General features: G+C 39.2%; 1 protein-coding gene and 1 pseudogene across 1 annotated transcript; both read right to left on the reverse strand.

Annotated features, from left to right (window-relative positions):
- Positions 1-748: 748 nt before the first annotated feature.
- Positions 749-4,802, reverse strand: LOC103453471 (kinesin-like protein KIN-10A). Its single transcript, XM_029091738.2, has 6 exons — positions 3,989-4,802; positions 3,307-3,462; positions 3,107-3,214; positions 2,895-3,005; positions 1,345-2,793; positions 749-1,154 (listed from the first exon to the last, which is right to left on the reverse strand). Exons 1-6 carry the CDS (start codon positions 4,619-4,621, stop codon positions 861-863), a joined length of 2,751 nt encoding a protein of 916 aa, XP_028947571.2. The 5' UTR covers positions 4,622-4,802; the 3' UTR covers positions 749-860.
- Positions 4,803-10,756: 5,954 nt separating this feature from the next.
- Positions 10,757-14,954, reverse strand: LOC103453476 (pyruvate dehydrogenase E1 component subunit beta-1, mitochondrial-like; annotated as a pseudogene).
- Between the last annotated feature and the right edge of the window lie 3,346 nt (positions 14,955-18,300).

Raw genomic sequence — 18,300 nt, forward strand, 5'->3', positions numbered from 1 at the left:
TGCAAAATTGTTTGTTGCTTTGGATCCTCTCTGCCACCATTCAAACATCCTGCTAGTTGATATCTTCAGAGATAAACTGAATATAATTTCTGTGTTTCTACCTTTAGAGTCTTTAATTCTGGAGTTTAGTGATTTAAAGGTTTCAGTTTTCTGTTCAGTGATCACCAAGAAAAAAAAAAAGGTTTCAGTTTTTCGTTTCTTTGACAGAATTCGATACTGTTTTCCTTCAAAATTCAAGGAGTTCATTTCTCATTCTGTCAATCATCAGAAACTAGTTAATATCTCAAAATTCATCTGTCACCCCTGTAACTATCAAATATTTAGTGTTTAATTCATCTTTATTCTAACAAGCACTCACACCAACTGGACTATACTCTAAAAATGGACTAATAAAGCAGTACATGAATGAAAAAGTGTAGCTCTAATGAACGAAAATCGCAGCCAACCTAAATGAAAAATTGTAGCTCCACATGCGTCAGTTCTTAGATTTGAACGCTCCTCTTCGGAGAACCTTGGCCGGAGTCCATGACACCAAATAAGAGGAGAGACCCGTAGGTGGCAGAGAAGTGGAGATGTGCTAATTCATTAATTATGATGTTTTAATGAATTTAATTAATCAAAATAGGTTCTATGGTTCATTGTTCTTAGCGAAGTATAGGTTGATTTTCGTAAAATAGAGGCGCGCTCATGATCACGTAATCTTAGGCAGTCCATGTATTGTGCTTTAATTAGAATAAGAACGCTAATATGAACCAAGAGAAACACATTCATATAATAATGTGAGTTTTCATTACAAAAGTTGCTTTGTCTCAGTGCACACCAAACCATCCATAGAATCCATGCAATCAGATTCAGAAGTACTACTTATGTTTTCTGACAGTGATATAAGGAGTAGAACCTAAGTTCGGTGCTACTTTGGGTGTCGTACAATCACCACCTTGGACTGAGAAGCAGGAAGTTGGAGTGAGTGGTAGTTGGTTTTCCAGTGAATTCAATGGAAGAGGACTTAATGGGAGAAGCTGACTTGGGCTTTGCATTCCCTTCAGTGGTCTCAGGCAAGCCAGGTAGCCATTTGATTGATTGTCGCATAGGGGCAGGTTTGTTGCCTGAGTTGCTGCTTCCTTCTCCTTCGCTACTGAAGCTCCACTCGGGTCCTGCCATTAAGTTTCCACAGATAGTTAGATGGAGTTTTTCGTGTTTCTTAATCGCAGAGGCTAAAGAGTTCTATGTTTGAGCATTCTATCAGAAACAGAAAATATACTAAAGAATTCCAATTTCATAGAAACCGGAAAAGCTGCAACCTAGCATGTTGAAACATTGTTTGAGACTAACAGAAGGACTTACCCCAAGCATGAGAAAAGTGAATGCTTGATTGTCTGCCCCGAGATAGATTTCAATCAACTTTCGCAGTTCAGCAAGGGTTGCGTCTTTTACAACCTTCAGTGTTGTAATAAACTTCCCTGGATTTTCTTTTGAGCCCTCCCATTTCACATACACTTCAGTTGTATCCGAATCAGTGCCCTCATTTGAAGGGTCACAGTTTTCTTTGGAAGCCAATGCTCTCTCATAACACACTCGACTTTTGTTTATCTCTGGTTCCACCAATTTTTGCTCATTTTCTGATTTAACTGATGCAACAGTTGGTGCTTGACTTGGGATATGCTGAGATAGCTCTCTGTAGTTTCCACAGAGTGTAAATATGTTGCGGATTCTGACAAGCCTATCATCTGGTTTTCCATTGCTATGTTCTTCCTCTGGATTTCTGCTTTGCCAATGCACAGTTGGTGTATCTTGATATTCCTGAGGTGAAGATGTCAGGTAGCCCACATTATAATTACTCCTGAAGCTAGATCCATCAACCACACACACTCTCTTTTCCTCTATAACTTCTTTCTCAACCTCTTCAGCTTCCACATTTTCATTAGCTCCTTCCTCTTCTTCCATTTCTTCTTCCTCAAAAACAGTGCTTAGGCATACCCTGTCAGCATATTTTGGTTCAAAAGAATCAATGTGTGCAGCATTTACAATACTGCTGTCAGATTGAGAAGCAACCCCAGGTACCACTCCTACATATTTGATCTCCCGAGCAAACGGTTCTTGATCATCCATGTCTAAATCCATTGACTTTACCATTCCTCCTGCATCATCACTAGCATAGATTCCTAATAACCTTTTGGCAAACTGCGTTCCATCGGGCTCCTTTGACCCGCTCTCCTTGCCATTTCCATCACTTGAGCGGCACAGTTCAAGCTCAATTTCCTCCAACCGCTTTCTCAGCATCTCAACTTCCTGCTGCTGTTGCAAAATCCTTTCTTCCATTCTCCTTCTCTCTAGTTCAACGAACTCATTAGCCATTCTTTGGCATTCAGCCAATTTCTTTTCCAACTCATATTTCAGAGTCTGGGCCACTTCATTCACCTTCAAGTTGATTTCTTCCTCCTTTGCCCCAGATCTCTTCCCTTCTGTAAGCTCAAGTTTAGATCTCAGAGCAGCAACCTCCTCTTCTTTCTTCATTAGCTCCTTGTGTGCTTCATTCCGCTCTTTCTCTTTGAGCTTATTCTCCCTTTGCAGTTTAAGGATAAATTCATCCATGGCAGCAATCCTTGATCCTAAAATAACTGCAGATGCATCTTCAGTCCCAGTTTTGTCCTTGATTGGTGTATGAGGGCCGCGGACAATACATTTTGCTTTTGCACCATATTCAAGGGTGGAGATTGTCTTGTGTATCTCCTTTGGGTCTGGACTTGCACACAGGACCATTAAAATTTTTGTCTTGTCGTCCTCAAAAGAATCCTGGACAAAAGGAACATAAGAACTATCATCCAAATACTCATACACGGTTAAAAGGCACCATATAAACCTTAGTAACTGGCATTAGTGTGACTAAAAGTAACCTGTAGAAGCATGGTCAGTTTGCTGTCCCTGAAGGGCACATGAGAATCGCCATTGGCAATGGATTCAACCACCCTTTTCAAAGCTATGTTTCCTTGGTTGATCTTTGCAGTCTGCAAATTCAATGTAAGCATAAATCAGCAATCGTTATGATGCCAATGAAAGTGTTGCATACAATACAAGCATAAATTAAGCACAACCACGGAGAAATTACCTGCATTTTTGCCTCGAACCCAATTTGGCCTGCTTGCTCGATATTTTCAGATCCAGCCATGTCCACAAGCATCAAGCGGCCTCCCACTGTTGGCACATCAAGGATTATCTGTATAGAAATTGGAAAAAAAGTTATATCCAACTAGTGGAATACAAGATTTGGTTTATTATCATATAATTGAAAGTTTGAGGGAATTCTACCATGCAATGGCTTCGAGAACTTCTATCATTGCAAAGGGTGCTCCTAACAATCCTTCTCTTTTCCACTTTCTGAATCTCTTTTGAAATTTTCCCAGCTTCATTTCCAGAAATGTAGGTTGCATTCTTTGCCTTCTTTCCCATCACTTCAAGCCTAACCTGCAGATACAAGTAATAGTACAGAAAACCAAAGCAAAACTATGTACAGTGAGCCAACACAAACAAACTTACAGTGAGCCCAACAAAACCAAACCAATTTATCCTTATAAATTGACAGTCTTCAAAGTACGTTATAATTAATTTTCTTGAATTTAAGCGAACACAACCAACTTAATCAAATTTACAGTGAGCAAACACAACCAAATCTAAAAATTCAAACTTGCACAAAACCCATTTCCAAATCCAAACTAACAGTTCTAAACAAAAATTAAATGTGACAGAAAACTCATAAATCATCAAGAACTCAATAAGAAAAGAGAGACCCAGTTAGTCTAATCACCTTAGAATTGAAGCTATTCCCCCTAAGTTTAACCAACAACCAACCAAATCCAAATATTGAAATTTGCACAGAAAACCCATTTTCCAAATCCGAATTTACAGTTCTAAACACAGAATTTTTTTACAGAAAAACCATAGATCGTCAAGAATTCAACAAAGAAAAGAGAGACCCAGTTAATATTATCACCTTAGAATTGGAGCCATTGCTCTTTGGCCATCCAAACCCGAATCCTCCCCCGCCATTGCTCGACAACAAATCATAAATCTCCTCATTGTAAATCTCCAAAACAGTGACCTGCACAAACGACCCAACCGCCGTGCCACCATCGTCTTCTCCGTCCCCAAGAATATCTTTCAGCGACCTGTAAACAATCCCAGGCTGCTTGCAACACCCGAACATGGTGTGGCTCTTCCCTGAACCAGTGGGTCCGTACATCATGATCGTACATTTTTCCCCCAATTTCACACTGTCAATCCTGGACTGAACAAATTTTCTGTAAAACGTCCCCAAGTCGTCTTCTTCCGACAAAGAAACCCCATCGAGCGTGAAATCCCGATATCCAAAATCGGCCCGGACCCGAATACTCTGCCTCTGAGGATTGATCTGGAGAACCGATGCGGGTTGTTCTTTTCGATCTGGGTGGTCTCGGATTCGGGCTAGGACTTCGACCGGGTGCTCCGCCGGTGGGTCTTTTACTGCTGAGTTAGGGGTCGGAGATGGGTGGGCTTTCGGAAACTGGAGGCGGTGCTTGGACAGCGGAGTCTTGAACTGGGTTGTGTGGCAGTGGTTTAATTTGGAAGAAGACGGCGTCGGAGCCATTCTGGGGTTCAAGAATCCAAGATTTGATCTGAGTTGCAGAGACGATGTGGGTTAGAGAGAGATAGAGAGAGAGAGAGAGAGAGAGAGAGAGAGAGAGCTGGAATGAAAGAGTCTTGGAAAGGAATTAAACGAAGTCAAAAGGATTGTAATTTGAAAATGAGGGGCTTTCAGAATTGTATTCGAACTTTAAAAATGTAGCCGTTGTGATTTGTAACGTCTAGTTTTCTTTTGTTTTGTTTTTTTTTTTTTTAATTTCTTCTGCTTTTCAAATTGACTTGGTGGGTCAAGTAATTTCAACGTTCCTTTTGGTACCGTTTGGTACACAAACGATACGGAACAAAACGGGACAGGACGGGACGGAACGGATGTTCCATATTATGTTTGGTACGCGCAGGACGGAACGAGACGGTTGTTCCGTTTTGCATTTGGTAGAGCACAGACGAAACGGAACCGAAAAATTAAATGACTAAAATACCCATGTTTCGTCTGGTGTTTGGTACAATATTTATGCGTGGAACAGGACAAGACTTTTTTATCTTTTTATTTATTTATTTTTTTGTAACTTGTTCAAATTTGAACACTATATGCTTATCCATTAGTTGGTTTTCTTGGTCCAAATTTTATTAGGTATATGTTGTGTTCCACATGCAAACCCCTTTAAAATTTGTACTGTACTGAAGAGAACTTAGAAGTAGTATTTTTTTTAAGAAAAAAAAAATTAATCATTAATGAAAAAGAAAAAGAATAAAAAACAAACAACCTGTCAAATGCAAGAACCCAGTTTGATGATTAATGGAAAAGAAAAAGAACAGAAAAAAAAAACAAAGCTTGTCAAATGCTTGTCAAATGCAGAAAGAACCCAGCATCCATTACACCAGCGTGGGTGGATGGTGTCAAGCAGCGACGCAGAGTACAAACAACGGGTTCAAGTGGTACAGGCTAAAGCAGAGGATGCGACAGCAGGTTTCCAGGAGTGAGGTTCTTGGATCTGGGTTTTGGAAAACGGTGACAACAAATTGTGACAGATAAGGGGTCCGGGTTCTGGGCTTCAACTCAACGCAGCTCGGTTTCAAACTTCCAACTCCCACATGAAATCTCTCCCAATTTTGAATTTAAACCCCACATCCCAACAAAATCAATTAGCAATTAAGCCACAAACCCAAATATTCGAATCGTGATGCCAAGGAACGGAGGTCACAGTGCCCACCTGGGTTCGATCTGCTACCTCCAGTTCTATGTTCGTATCTGCTTGATGTGGATCGTTCGATCTGCTACCTCTGAATCTCTAGTCGTATATGCTTGGTGTTAATCGGAGGTTGCGACCTTCAAGAGCTGATGGTGTAAATATTGAAAAAGACTAGGGGTATTTTTGTCTTAAAATGTTATAAATTTGTGTTCCACGGACGTGGAACAAGTCGTTCCAGGGGGAGAGGCAGAACGAAAAAGCATCCAAAACTTGTCCCGTGGAACAATGCGTTCTACCCGTTTTAGGCGCACCAAACGTGAGACGGAACACCTCATCCCACTCGGTTCCATCCTATCCTGCGTACCAAACAGTACCTTTAACAATGATTTTTCATTAGAAGATGCATATCTTTTGTCTCAAGGCTACTATCTAATACGTGAGTGACAACATAATACAAAATTTTGTTATGGTCAAAGGAAAATGTGAAATTACTAAGCAAATTATTGATTTCTAAGTTATAAAGGGTTCAAAGAACCCCGATATTGTATTAAGTATGAAAAGTAGGGATGATAAATTAACTCATTTGGTCGTTAATGAGTATCTATTAAGATTCGTTTAATTTGATTTCATCTTACACGTCATCACCATTACCAATCTCACTCCTATATTATGATGATATCAAATTAAACGAGTTTTAACAGGTGCCTATTAACAACCTAATGAGTTGATTTGCCACCTCTTATGAAAAGTAATTGATTGTATGGTAAACCATAGCCAAATTAATGGCCCGAAAAATACTTTCTTAACTGCTAGATGTAATTTTTTGTCACTTAATATAATGGTTTAAGGTTAATAATATTTTTCTTTATTGTTAGTGAGATGTTTTAGCTTGAATTCCCTTACTGATAAATGTAAGGGAAATTTTTGGAAATGTCAACTTATACATAATTTTCAATTTTTCCTATAAACTAAAATTTCAAACGAATTGTATATAAATTTTCAAATCTTATATTTTTTTACCATCTCACACTAACTCCAGTAAACTTTCCATCCAAAATAACTCATGTGCCCTGTACATTGCTTTTTGGTCGGGGTTGTTTCAGAGTTTCTAATTGATTTAGACAATTTGTCCTCTTTGACAACCCGTATAAGAGATTGGATAGGATAAATAATACAAAACAGGGTGTTTGGTTCGGTTGGACCCACATGTTTTATACTGTATCTGAAAGCCTGCTAATTTACCCTCCCAAAACATGTGTATTATTAGTCAGGTCTATAAACACGCTCCGTCTTGCTCTTTCGGCCTCGCTCTCGCATCGTTCTGAAACCTTACTGCCGTTGCCGTCATCAATTCCAAGTTTTCTTCCTCTTCTTCTTCTCCTTCTCCTTCTCCTTCTTCTCCTCCTTCTCTCTCTATCCTTTGTTCCGCCCTTATTCTCTGTAGGTGTTGGGTTTCCTTCTTTTTTTCTTACAATTTTCTTAGTATCTTTCTAATGTTGATGCACAAAACCGGAAGTCTTGGAACAACGTAAATCCGACCGTGAATCTGCAAGAAATGTAAATAACACAAGATGTATCGTGGTTCACCCCAAGGTTTGGGCTACGTCCATACTGATTATGTATTTCTTTGACTATATGTGTGGATTACAAGGATGAGGGGGAGTCCCCCAGAGAAAGAGAGTGTTGTTGTGTTTGTGAGGGTATTGTCCTATGTTGGGTTCTCAGAGTCTCCTTTGTGAGAGGGGAGGAGTCCCCTTTTATAGAATAAGGGGCTCCTCCTTTTACATAATTATGGGTTGGGTAATAAGGCTCAATGTGTCAAGGTCTGAGGCCCAATATGTGTGGTACCAACAGTAGTCCCCCAAGTCTTCAGTCAAGAGAGTCTTTTGGCTGGAGACTTCAAATCCAATCCATGTACGGGCCGAAGTGGCTAGATGTCTTGAACCAATACTCAACCTAAGGCAATGCTCAACATAAAGCAATACTCGGCTAGAGGTATCACACGTTACGAGACTGCTCGACTTGAGGCTATGCTCGTTGCGAGGTTGCTCGGCTAGAGGCTGTGCTCACGTCGAGGCGTTTGCTCGGCTGGAGGCGATGCTCATTGCGAGGCGGCTCGGCTAAAGGTTATGCTCGCTGCGAGGCAGCTTAGCTCGTGGTATTCATCATTATAAGTATCTATTTTATGTCGACATGCACTCAGTATGAGTTGATTCTCGACATGACTCGGGTCCGCTTGTCGAGTTCGCATATTGGGTCTATGTGTCGAATCCGCGGATCGGGTCCGCAAGTCGGGTCTTTGAGTTGGGGCCATACGTAGGGTCATTAAGTTGGGGCTATCTGTAGGGTCATCGAGTTGGGTTCGGGCACATAGGTGTCCCAATAAGCGAATGTCCGAGCAAGTGGGTGTCCAGTCAGATAAGCGGTTACCATGAGCACGTGGCTCATCAGTCTATAAGTTGGTAGACTTCTTTAATCAGCAACAATGTTGATCAGTGGATCTAGTTACTCAATAATTCCTGACAATAAATGAGAGTATAAGTATGACCGTATAATGAATAAATCAAATTGATAAAGTTTGTCAAGGCAAAAATATCATACTGTGTGCCTTCTGTGAATAAATGATTTATTCTGTTGTGTGATAAATGACATGTTGCGTAAATCAACAATATATTAGGTATTGCCTAAATGTGTGTGTGTGTGTGTGTATATAATCATGAATAAATGATTTATTCAGTTATTTAATAAATCACATGTTGTATAAATCAATAACGCGGTAGTAATCATGTGATCTCAGAAATAATAATTATATTATTTAATCATAAGTTATCATGACATAAAAATAATAAAATTATTATTTTATGATTAGTCATCATGACACAAATAAAATAATTAAATAAACAATGATATTGAGAAAACATAATGATGGGATACTAAAGCATAGCATCTTGTCTTTTGCAGAAGTTGGTGGGTTTTTTAGTGGGATAGTGGATCACCGCTGTTCAGATCCACACTCAACGAATCTGTTAACTGCTGTCCAGACATCCTTTTTCTCTTTCTCCACCTCCAGACTTCTTTTTCCTTTTTCTCCACCAACAGATGGCTGTTTTCTTATATATATATATATATATATATATATATATATATATATTTTATATTGCAGCAACCTCGGGAGCATCAACAACATCAAAAGAGCATCAAAACAAAGCTGCATGTGAACAACAACCATGCTCTTGTTCATACCCCTGTACATCGGCATCTGTCAGCGTTTTGGTTGAAAGATCTACGGAGTGATCTGAGTTTGTCCCAGTGGTAGCAGCACGAGAGGATTTCATTGAGGCGTTGGGAGGAACCAAGTTAAACCCAAGAATGATGCTGGAATCGTCCTGAGCGCCGCCGCTAGTTCCGCGGCAACCGACGCTTTGAGCCGCAGACCGACTCTTCTGCACCGTCTTTTCCACAGGGGAGCAAAACCCAGTTGCCCAATCGCTTGGTGGTTCATGAACTTAGTTGGAACCGGAATTAAGGACGACGATTTGCATGAGATTAAGCTGGTGAATTTCAGAGACTTCATTAGAGCTCTAGAGAGAGCACTTTATGGTGGCTTTGTTGTCCCCTAGGTAATCCATGACGATCAGTCAGTGGTTGTAGTCACACCCTTCGAACAGTACCGTATCCGGGCCAATCTAGTCCTTTTGATCGTTGTTGTACAAAGTCGGTCACGCGGAAGAGAACGGTGACGACCTGAACGTCCGAGACTGAAGAATGAGCCTCCAGCACCTTGGCGGCAACACAGGGAACTTTTCAGACGTGGAGGCAGTAAGCAAATGAGAGGAAAAGGAGTGTGGAGATGAGAGTGCGAAGGTTGTAGAGAGGGAGCGATGGAGGGTGGAGAGAGCTCAGCGCCATGGCTAAGGTTTTGAAGAGTTCTGGAGTTTTAGGGGTTTCTTGGGTTTTGCAGATTCACGGTGGAGGTTATAAAGTTTTCACGGTGGTGAGATGAAAAATTGAGAGAGAACCGACATAGCTTTTCATGTCGTTTCCCACAGACGGTGCCAAATGTTGATGCACAAAACCGGAAGTCTTGGAACAACGTAAATCCGACCGTGAATCTGCAAGAAATGTAAACAACACAGGATATATCGTGGCTCACCCCAAGGCTTGGGCTACGTCCACACTGATTATGTATTTCTTTGACTATATGTGTGGATTACAAAGATGAGGGGGAGTCCCCTAGAGAAAGAGAATGTTGTTGTGTTTGTGAGGGTATTGCCCTCTGTTGGGTTCTCAGAGTCTCCTTTGTGAAGGAGGGATGAGTCCCCTTTTATAGAATAAGGGGCTCCTCCTTTTACATAATTATGGGCTGGGTAATGAGGCCCAATGTGTCAAGGTCTGAGGCCCAATATGTGTGGTACCAACACTAGTTATAGTTTTTTTTCCCTTCATATTATTAGAACTTTGACAAATGCACAATATGGAAAGCCCGAATAGTCTAAATAATTAAAATAAATGAATGAAGGAGAAAGAGGTGTCCAACAACAAGTCTACAACCGTATATTTAACATGTTACATCTTACAATACGTAGTTGGAGAAAACGAGAACTCCTCAACGCTTATCAACAAAAAGAACGGTCCCTTATATGTATATATATGCCGCACTACGTACATCTTCCCTCTCACTTGTCTACTCTACTTACTTGGTAGTCATTCCCAAACTCCAAGTTACGTAGGCTGCTCTAAACAAAATTATGAACGATTTTTTCCAGTTCGTTGTTGTCTACGTTGTGGCTTTTGTTGTAATTATTCAAGTTCCTGTCGATTTTTTTTTTCTAATATTTTTTATCCAATTGATTCGTTTCGGTTCTAACAATCATAAACCTCTACAATGTTAACATCGATCACGCATAGTTAACTGAAATTCACCAATTAGGACCAAAACCACTGGAAGAAAGGAAAAGACTGAAGCAGTAGCCATTGACGTTTCCAGAAATCAAGTACATGAAACCCAGAAAATGGCTTCCAAAACACAATAGGTTTAATGCGGACAACGAAAAATAATAAACAACACAAGTCAAAAAAGTTCTCGTCTTTGTCAACGTTCTCCCAAGTTATTTGACAAGCAGTTCCTCCCCACACGGGATGATCTACCAGTTATTTGACAAGCAGTTCCTCCCAACACGCGATGAGGAGAGAAATAATGTACAATTTCTATAACTCCTCAATCCGAAGAAATTTTTGCATTGAAGTGGTAAAAATTAAGCACTTGCAGCCAATGAGGAAGATTTGTAGCATGCTCTCTTTGCTGCACGCACAATATCTTCGACCTGAGGAACAGCCAATCGCTCCAAATTGGCTGCATAAGGCATGGGAACATCAGCCCCAGAAATTCTCTCAACCGGTGCATCAAGATAACCAAAGCTATCCTCAACAACAGATGCGCAGATTTCAGCGTCGACACCATGCTAAGGAAACCTTTCTTCAACCGTCACCAGTCTGTTGGTTTTCCTGACCGAATCATTGATGGTTTTCCTATCGAGAGGACAAATTGACCACAAATTTATGACCTCAGCATTGATTCCTTCCTTAGCAAGTATCTCAGCAGCCTGTAGAGAATAGCCAACCATTTTCGAAAAAGCTGTAATAGTGACATCCTTTCCTTCTCTCGCAATCTTAGCTTTTCCAATTGGGAGGCAAAAACTGGATCAAGAACTTCAGCTGAAACAGGAAATGACTCGCCATATAACAACTCATTTTCAAGGAAAACAACAGGATCAGGGTCCTTAATAGCAGCTTTTAAGAGTCCACGAGCATCTTCAGATGAATAAGTCAAAACTTTCAACCCAGGACAGGCTGCATACCATGCGGCATAAGATTGAGAATGTTGGGCACCAACACCAGCAACCACACCATTTGGTCATCTGAAAACAATGGGCACATTTATTTGGCCAGCGGACATATAATTTGATTTTGCAGCAGAATTGATGATGTGGTCAATTGCTTGCATTGAGAAGTTAAAGGTCATGAACTCTATAACAGGTTTCAAACCATAGTAAGCAGCACCAACTCCAATCCCAGTAAACCCAGCCTCTATGATTGGGGTATCAAGAACCCTGTCAGGACCATACTTGTCCAGAAGTCCTTTAGTTATCTTGTAAGCACCTTGATATTCCCCAACCTCTTCACCTATCAAAAACACTTTTGGGTCCGCAGACATTTCCTCATCGAGCGCAGAGTTTAGAGCATCCTTCATTGTCATCTCTTTCGCAGAAGATACGAAACCCCTCAATGCTGAAGCGGCGGGGCGGATCCTCTACCCCAAAATCATACCGGTTTTTTATAACAAGTCTAACACATACTTACGTTGTGATAAGTATATGACTTCTCAAGACCTAGCAATTTCAATTCCCATGAAGTATTTAAGTCCTCCTAGATCTTTCATCTTGAATTCGAAGGACAAGTACCCCTGTAGCCATTCAATTTCCTTTGTATCATCCCCTGTGACAATCATATCATCCACATATATAATGGGTAAGGTCACTCTACCATTTTTTCACTTGATGAATAAAGTATGATCTAAGTTCCCTTGTTGATATCCATACTTCTTCATAGCATGAGTGAATCACCCAAACCAAGCTCTCGACGACTGTTTCAACCTATATAATGCCTTCTGAAGTTTGCATACTTTTCCACTGGAATTCTTAATGCCATATCTTGGTGGAAAATCCATATACACCTCTTCCTCTAAATCCCCATGTAAAAATGAATTGTTCACATCAAATTGTCTAAGTGGCCAATCAAAGTTAGCAACAAGAGATAACAGAACTCTGATTGTATTCATCTTTGCAATAGGAGTAAATGTTTCCTGATAATCAACACCAATGGTCTGTGTATACCCTTACCAAAGGTCTGTGTATACCCTTTGGCTACCAATCTCGCCTTATATCTATCTATTGTCCCATCCGCTTTATGTTTGATGGTAAATACCCATTTGCATCCCACGGATTTCTTTCCTTTGGGAAGTGTAACCACACTCCATGTTTTGTTCTTCTATAACACCTCTATCTCAATTTACATTGCCCCTGTCCACTTTGGATTACTCAAAGCTTCTTCCACTTTAGTAGGTATTTTAATTGTTTCCATTTGTTGGACTAATGCACAATATTTTGGCGAGAGTCAATGAGTAGAGACATAGTTAGCAATTGAATACCACATTTTCCCTTATGTATAGTACCTGCCTGGTGGTTTTCCTCGATTCTGTCTAGGAGGTAACTCATAAAGTGGTTTAACAGTTTCTAAATGAGTACTTACATTAGAAAGAATATATGTAGGATCATTGACGGGAACTTGAGGAGGTTGAAAGGGGTTGTTAAACGTACCAAAGTTGGCACCAGCTATCACTTCGTTCTACCACGTGACAATAACTGGCCGTGCTATCTCAACTTGATCACCTAGCCCACTTGGGCTTGCATTTTCTGGCCTTGTTGTCTCGGCCTGATCGCCCATCCCAGTTGGGCTTTTGTTTTCTTGCGTGCTACCACCTGCAGCATTTTCAAGCCCAAATGGGCCTTCACCAACATCATCATTATGCCTGCCACTTGGGCTTTTGTTTTCTTCCTTGATGCCACCTACATCTTTCTAATGCCCGGATGGGCTTATTAGCGCTACCATGTGCAGCAACATACTTATCATGCCAGATGGGCTTTTGAAGCTAGCTTGTTCATGCCCACTTGGGCCACTTGGGCTTTCAACCATGCTACCTATTATATCAAAGACAATAGGGCTTACATCCACCCATCCATAATCTTCACTTCCAGTCATCTCCCCTTGAAGATTATGGCTAGGGGCAAAAGTTAGTCTTTGGAGAAGGTCACATCTATGGTGACATATAAATGTTTAGTAGAAGGATGATAACATTTATACCCTTTATGTTAAGGACTAAAGCCAATAAAAATACATCGCACCGCACATGGATCAAGTTTGCTTCTATGATTTTTGTGAAGATATACATACACTAAACAACCAAAAACCCAGGGTTCGAGATGAAGAGTATAAGGGAGCAAAACATGATCAGCAAGCATAATCAAGGGAGTTCTAAAAGAAAGAACACGCGATGGCATTCGATTCATGAGATAAATAACATAGATGACTATATCAGCCCAGTATGTCTTAGGTGCACAGCTACCGATAAGAAAAGCACGGGTAATCTCAAGTATGTGCTGATTTTTTCGTTCGGCAACTCCATTTTGCTGTAGGGTTTGAGGACACGTAGTTTCATGAAGAATGCATTTTTTAGTAAAAAAAAATTGAGAAAGATCTTGATTAAGGTACTCACCACTGTTATTGATTAAAGCACTTTAACAGGGAATGAATATTGAGTGTTGACCATGTGATAAAACTTTTTGAAGATGCCACCCACATCGCTTTTATTTTTCATAAGGTACAACCAAGTCATTATAGTGCAGTCATCAACAAACGTTACAAACCAATGCACACCATGCTGAGTAGTAACCGGAGATGGCCCCCACACATCAGAATGAATTAACTCAAACGGAATTGTTCTCTTAGTCAAACTTGGAGGATAAAATGCTTGATGACTTTTAGCTAATGTGCAAACATTACACTTTAATAAAGAATATTACCAAATAATGACAAAAGTAATTTGCATAAATAACCTAAAGAGGCATGACCAAGACGACGATGCCACAACTGAACAGTCTTCAACCTTTCATTATTACGACCTTGAACTTGATTTACACATCCGTGTGCAACATCATCAACATAGTACAACCCTCTTCTCTTAGTACCATGCCCAATGATCGCTTGAGTTCGAACATCTTGAAGTAAACAGAAAGATGGAAACATTAGCACAACACAACCTAATTGCTCAGTGACCTGTCCCACAGATAACAAATATCTAGATAGTGAGGGAACAAGTAAGCAGTTGTGTAGGGAGAGAGTGGGAGTGAGTGCTATTGAACCCGCCCCTGTAACTAGGGCAATACCGTCATTAGCAATGACAATACTATCCCGTTTTGGTAGTGTTGTTGAATTAAAAAGAGTACAGTCATAAGTCATATGGTCAATGGCTCCAGAGTCAATGATCCAACCTGTATCAAGATTAATGGATGCAATTAGGGCTGAGCCCATGTTACCTGGATCGTCAAATTGGTCTTGGGAATTAATTAAATTTAAAAAGGAGAGCTCTGGGCCCAAATTGTTTGGGTTCAAATCTGATTCTGGGTGGCTGATTGTTGGGCAATTGAAAAATGGGCTTCAGGCTTTGCAAGCTCAGCCCGCTGGGAATCATCGCCGCATGGCCTGCTAGATGAGTCATTCTAGGCCGGGTTGGCAGTCAAGACCCTTGGCTTAAGGTTGTTGAGGTGTGCTGTTGTGTTGACCTTTCTTCGGTCACAGTGGGTTTAGGTTAGAAAAAGTTGTTTCTGTCTCTTGCTTCAAAACACTGCTAAAATGTTTTTTTTTTTAAACTAATGAAAATTATTTAAAATTTTTGAGTTTTAACGATAAGAGAAAAATAAAGGGTAAAGTGAATAGTATCATGATTGACTTTTTAGTGTAAAAATTTGGTTTTTCGTTAAAGTAAACAGTACCGGGAACTTTTTTTACAAAATTTTGCAACCACAGTTAAGGAGAAAGAGCGGGATCAGAACATACTCTGATGCGAACATAAAACTAGTTTTAGGGCTTCAATCTTTTTTATTATTATTCTTCTCCATCGTGAAAGTAATATATATGTAACCACATCTCTTGTAGTACAAGTAATAGTTAATAACTTTTAAATAAATTAGGAAATACAATAATACTAATTATATTCCTAACCAAATTACATCTCTTGTAGTACAAGTAATAGTTAATAACTTCTAAATAAATTAGGAAATACAATAATACTAATTATATTCCTAACCAAATTAGGACTCCCGCCAACACATACTCCATCGAATTAACAAAAACGGATTACTCAACAAAATCAATGACAGTTTGGAAGTCTCGATGCCTTGGGGGTACCTAGTTAATTTGGTCTTACATATATATTCCTTGTTATTAATATTATTGTTTTAATTTCTTCTCATTTATTTGTGGATCTATACATACGTACATACCTCCGGTTCTCCCTTTTAACACTCGTATGCATTACTTTCCTTGCATGCAAAGGAATCACCTGCTTCGGGACCATGCAAGTGCAGCCAATCCTACGCCTTCAACTTACTCACGCCATATTCAATGATGACAAGTGATTTACATATGTAAGAAAGATTTCTCAATGTGATCGGAATATGAAATGGTACATCACGTGTTATTATACAAATAATGAGATATGTGTGTTAAAAATTAATAACTTAAAAAATAAAATTACTTATATAAAAACACGTGGAGTACCACCTATGTTTCGGTCACAATAAAAAATTTGCTAGCTAGATTGAATATCTTTGTTTTTCTTTTGTTATTCTTCTTTTTGTACGTAGTACAAGGAGTTCTGTTCAGTTTAGACAAGTTTGGGATCATAAAGTTTAGAGTTTGAATCTTGATAATCTGAGAATTTTGATCAGAATTCTCACATACTTCAAGTTTGAAGTATGAATTTTGAGCTTTCGCAAAAGACCCTACAAATCCATATATCCACACCTTTATTAACTGAAGAGAGTAAAAAATTTAAACTCCAAACTTAAAACAATCCAAATATTTACATCAAGTTAGATAGAACAAATGTGTTCCTCTATCTAAAGACAAGTTTGAATTCCTAGCTACTCGAACTCCGTAGTATAGATTAAAAAATTATGTATATTGAAACAATAAAGAACGCGAAAAACCCCTATGCATCAATTTACACATGATTCCAAAATCCAAAATATACACTAAAAATTGCTAAATTACAATATAATCTAGTTAAATACAATTTTGTATATGCTCAAATGCCTTCCAAACGAGCCATATCTTTAATTAGGGGAAATCCACAAGTGAAAGACCTGAAGGTTATACATAATTCTGGATTATATTTTTTTTTTAATTTTAGGGCTAGTTTGGTATTACTGTGCTTTGAAAAAAAAACTAATTCTGCTGTGCTGTGAGAATAAACTCATTTTTGCTACTTCACATTTTCAGTTTTTTTTTTTCACCCAAAATTGTGAAAATAAGTTGTTTTTAAGTGTTTATCAAACATCTTTTTGAGCTCAGCTTTTTTTATACCTACTTTTTATAAAATCACCTCAATACCAAACCATGACTTAATAAAGGGCTTCAATACCTTTTTATCTACTTATTATATATTAGCATCTGGCAGGGCCCAGGGATGAGATCAGATCAGATGAATGTTTTTAACCAAACTGAGAAATCTTGCTACGAGTTAATTAAGTTGATGCAATGAAGAAATAGTGGATGTTTTGACTTCAGAGGACTCCCAGGAAATACGAGATGTAGTGCATCTTTTGTTGGTGGAACACTCTATGTTATTGGATTGTGAAATTCTGGAAAAAGCCTCATGTCGAATATGTGACAAAAAGTTTCTGTTCCTTGATACATACAATTGCAAAAATAATAAAATCAACTTCTTTTTACTCCTTACATACCCCTCTCAGTTTTGGCAATCATAATGAATTGAAAAAAATCAAGCTATAAATTAACAAATGGTACGTGAGAATGACAAATGGGTGTGAATATACCACCACCAAACATGTTGCATGAGTTAACAAAAGGATTGGCTTGGTAGAGTAGCGTTACAAAGTTTTAACACTTGAAAATGACGTGTGTATAGGTGAGAAAAAAAAAATTTGGTGGACCAGAAACCTGGAACTAAAATGACCCTAAAATTCTCTACCTATTCTTCGGATATAGCTTTCCCAGCCAATAATACCAAATTAGTCGAACTAGCAACCCCAAAATTTCCAAATGGGTTTCGCATTAAACAAGCATCTTACTGCATTGTCATCACCTGCCACACAGGCCACAAATTAATCATAAGCAGAAAAACAACAACACAGCAATCCCAAAATTTGACATTAGGCCACAAATTAATCATAAGCAGAAAAACAACAATACAACAGTTAAGATAATTAAAACAACTCATCAACGAAAGGATTAAGGTAAACTACAACGCGTCGACGCTTATCAACAAAAACCGTTATATATACGTCTTCTCTAATTAATTCACTTGGTAGCTAGGCGCGCGCACAGTGATTCGCAAAATCTAAGTTACACTGCTCTAAACAGAATTATGGACGACTCTACCAAATTGACAATTTTTACGGCTTTCCTTTTTGCTCTAATTCATGGAGTTCCTGGGCTAGCCATGCTACAGAGCCTCAACAAATACCTGTTACTCAACAATGTCAGTGACAGTTTGGAAAAGTCGAGGTTTTGGAGGTACCTAGTTTGCTCTTATATTTGTTGTTAATATTGTCCTCATGTATTTGTGGATTTATACATGGACAAGGATTGTCTGCCCTCCTTGTTCCCATGCCCTCCTGTTTTGTGTGGTCAC

This window comes from Malus domestica, chromosome 13, assembly GCF_042453785.1.
Source record: "Malus domestica chromosome 13, GDT2T_hap1".
Taxonomy (NCBI): Eukaryota; Viridiplantae; Streptophyta; class Magnoliopsida; order Rosales; family Rosaceae; genus Malus; species Malus domestica.

Bases quoted from the DNA above. Each gene is read 5' to 3' on its own strand.
- LOC103453471 (XM_029091738.2), bottom strand. From the start codon at position 4,621: ATGGCTCCGACGCCGTCTTCTTCCAAATTAAACCACTGCCACACAACC. The intron at 3,463-3,988 runs GTGATAATATTA...TTGTATCTGCAG, and splicing joins GCAATGGCTCCAATTCTAAG to GTTAGGCTTGAAGTGATGGG. The intron at 2,794-2,894 runs GTTACTTTTAGT...CCTTTTGTCCAG, and splicing joins AACTGACCATGCTTCTACAG to GATTCTTTTGAGGACGACAA.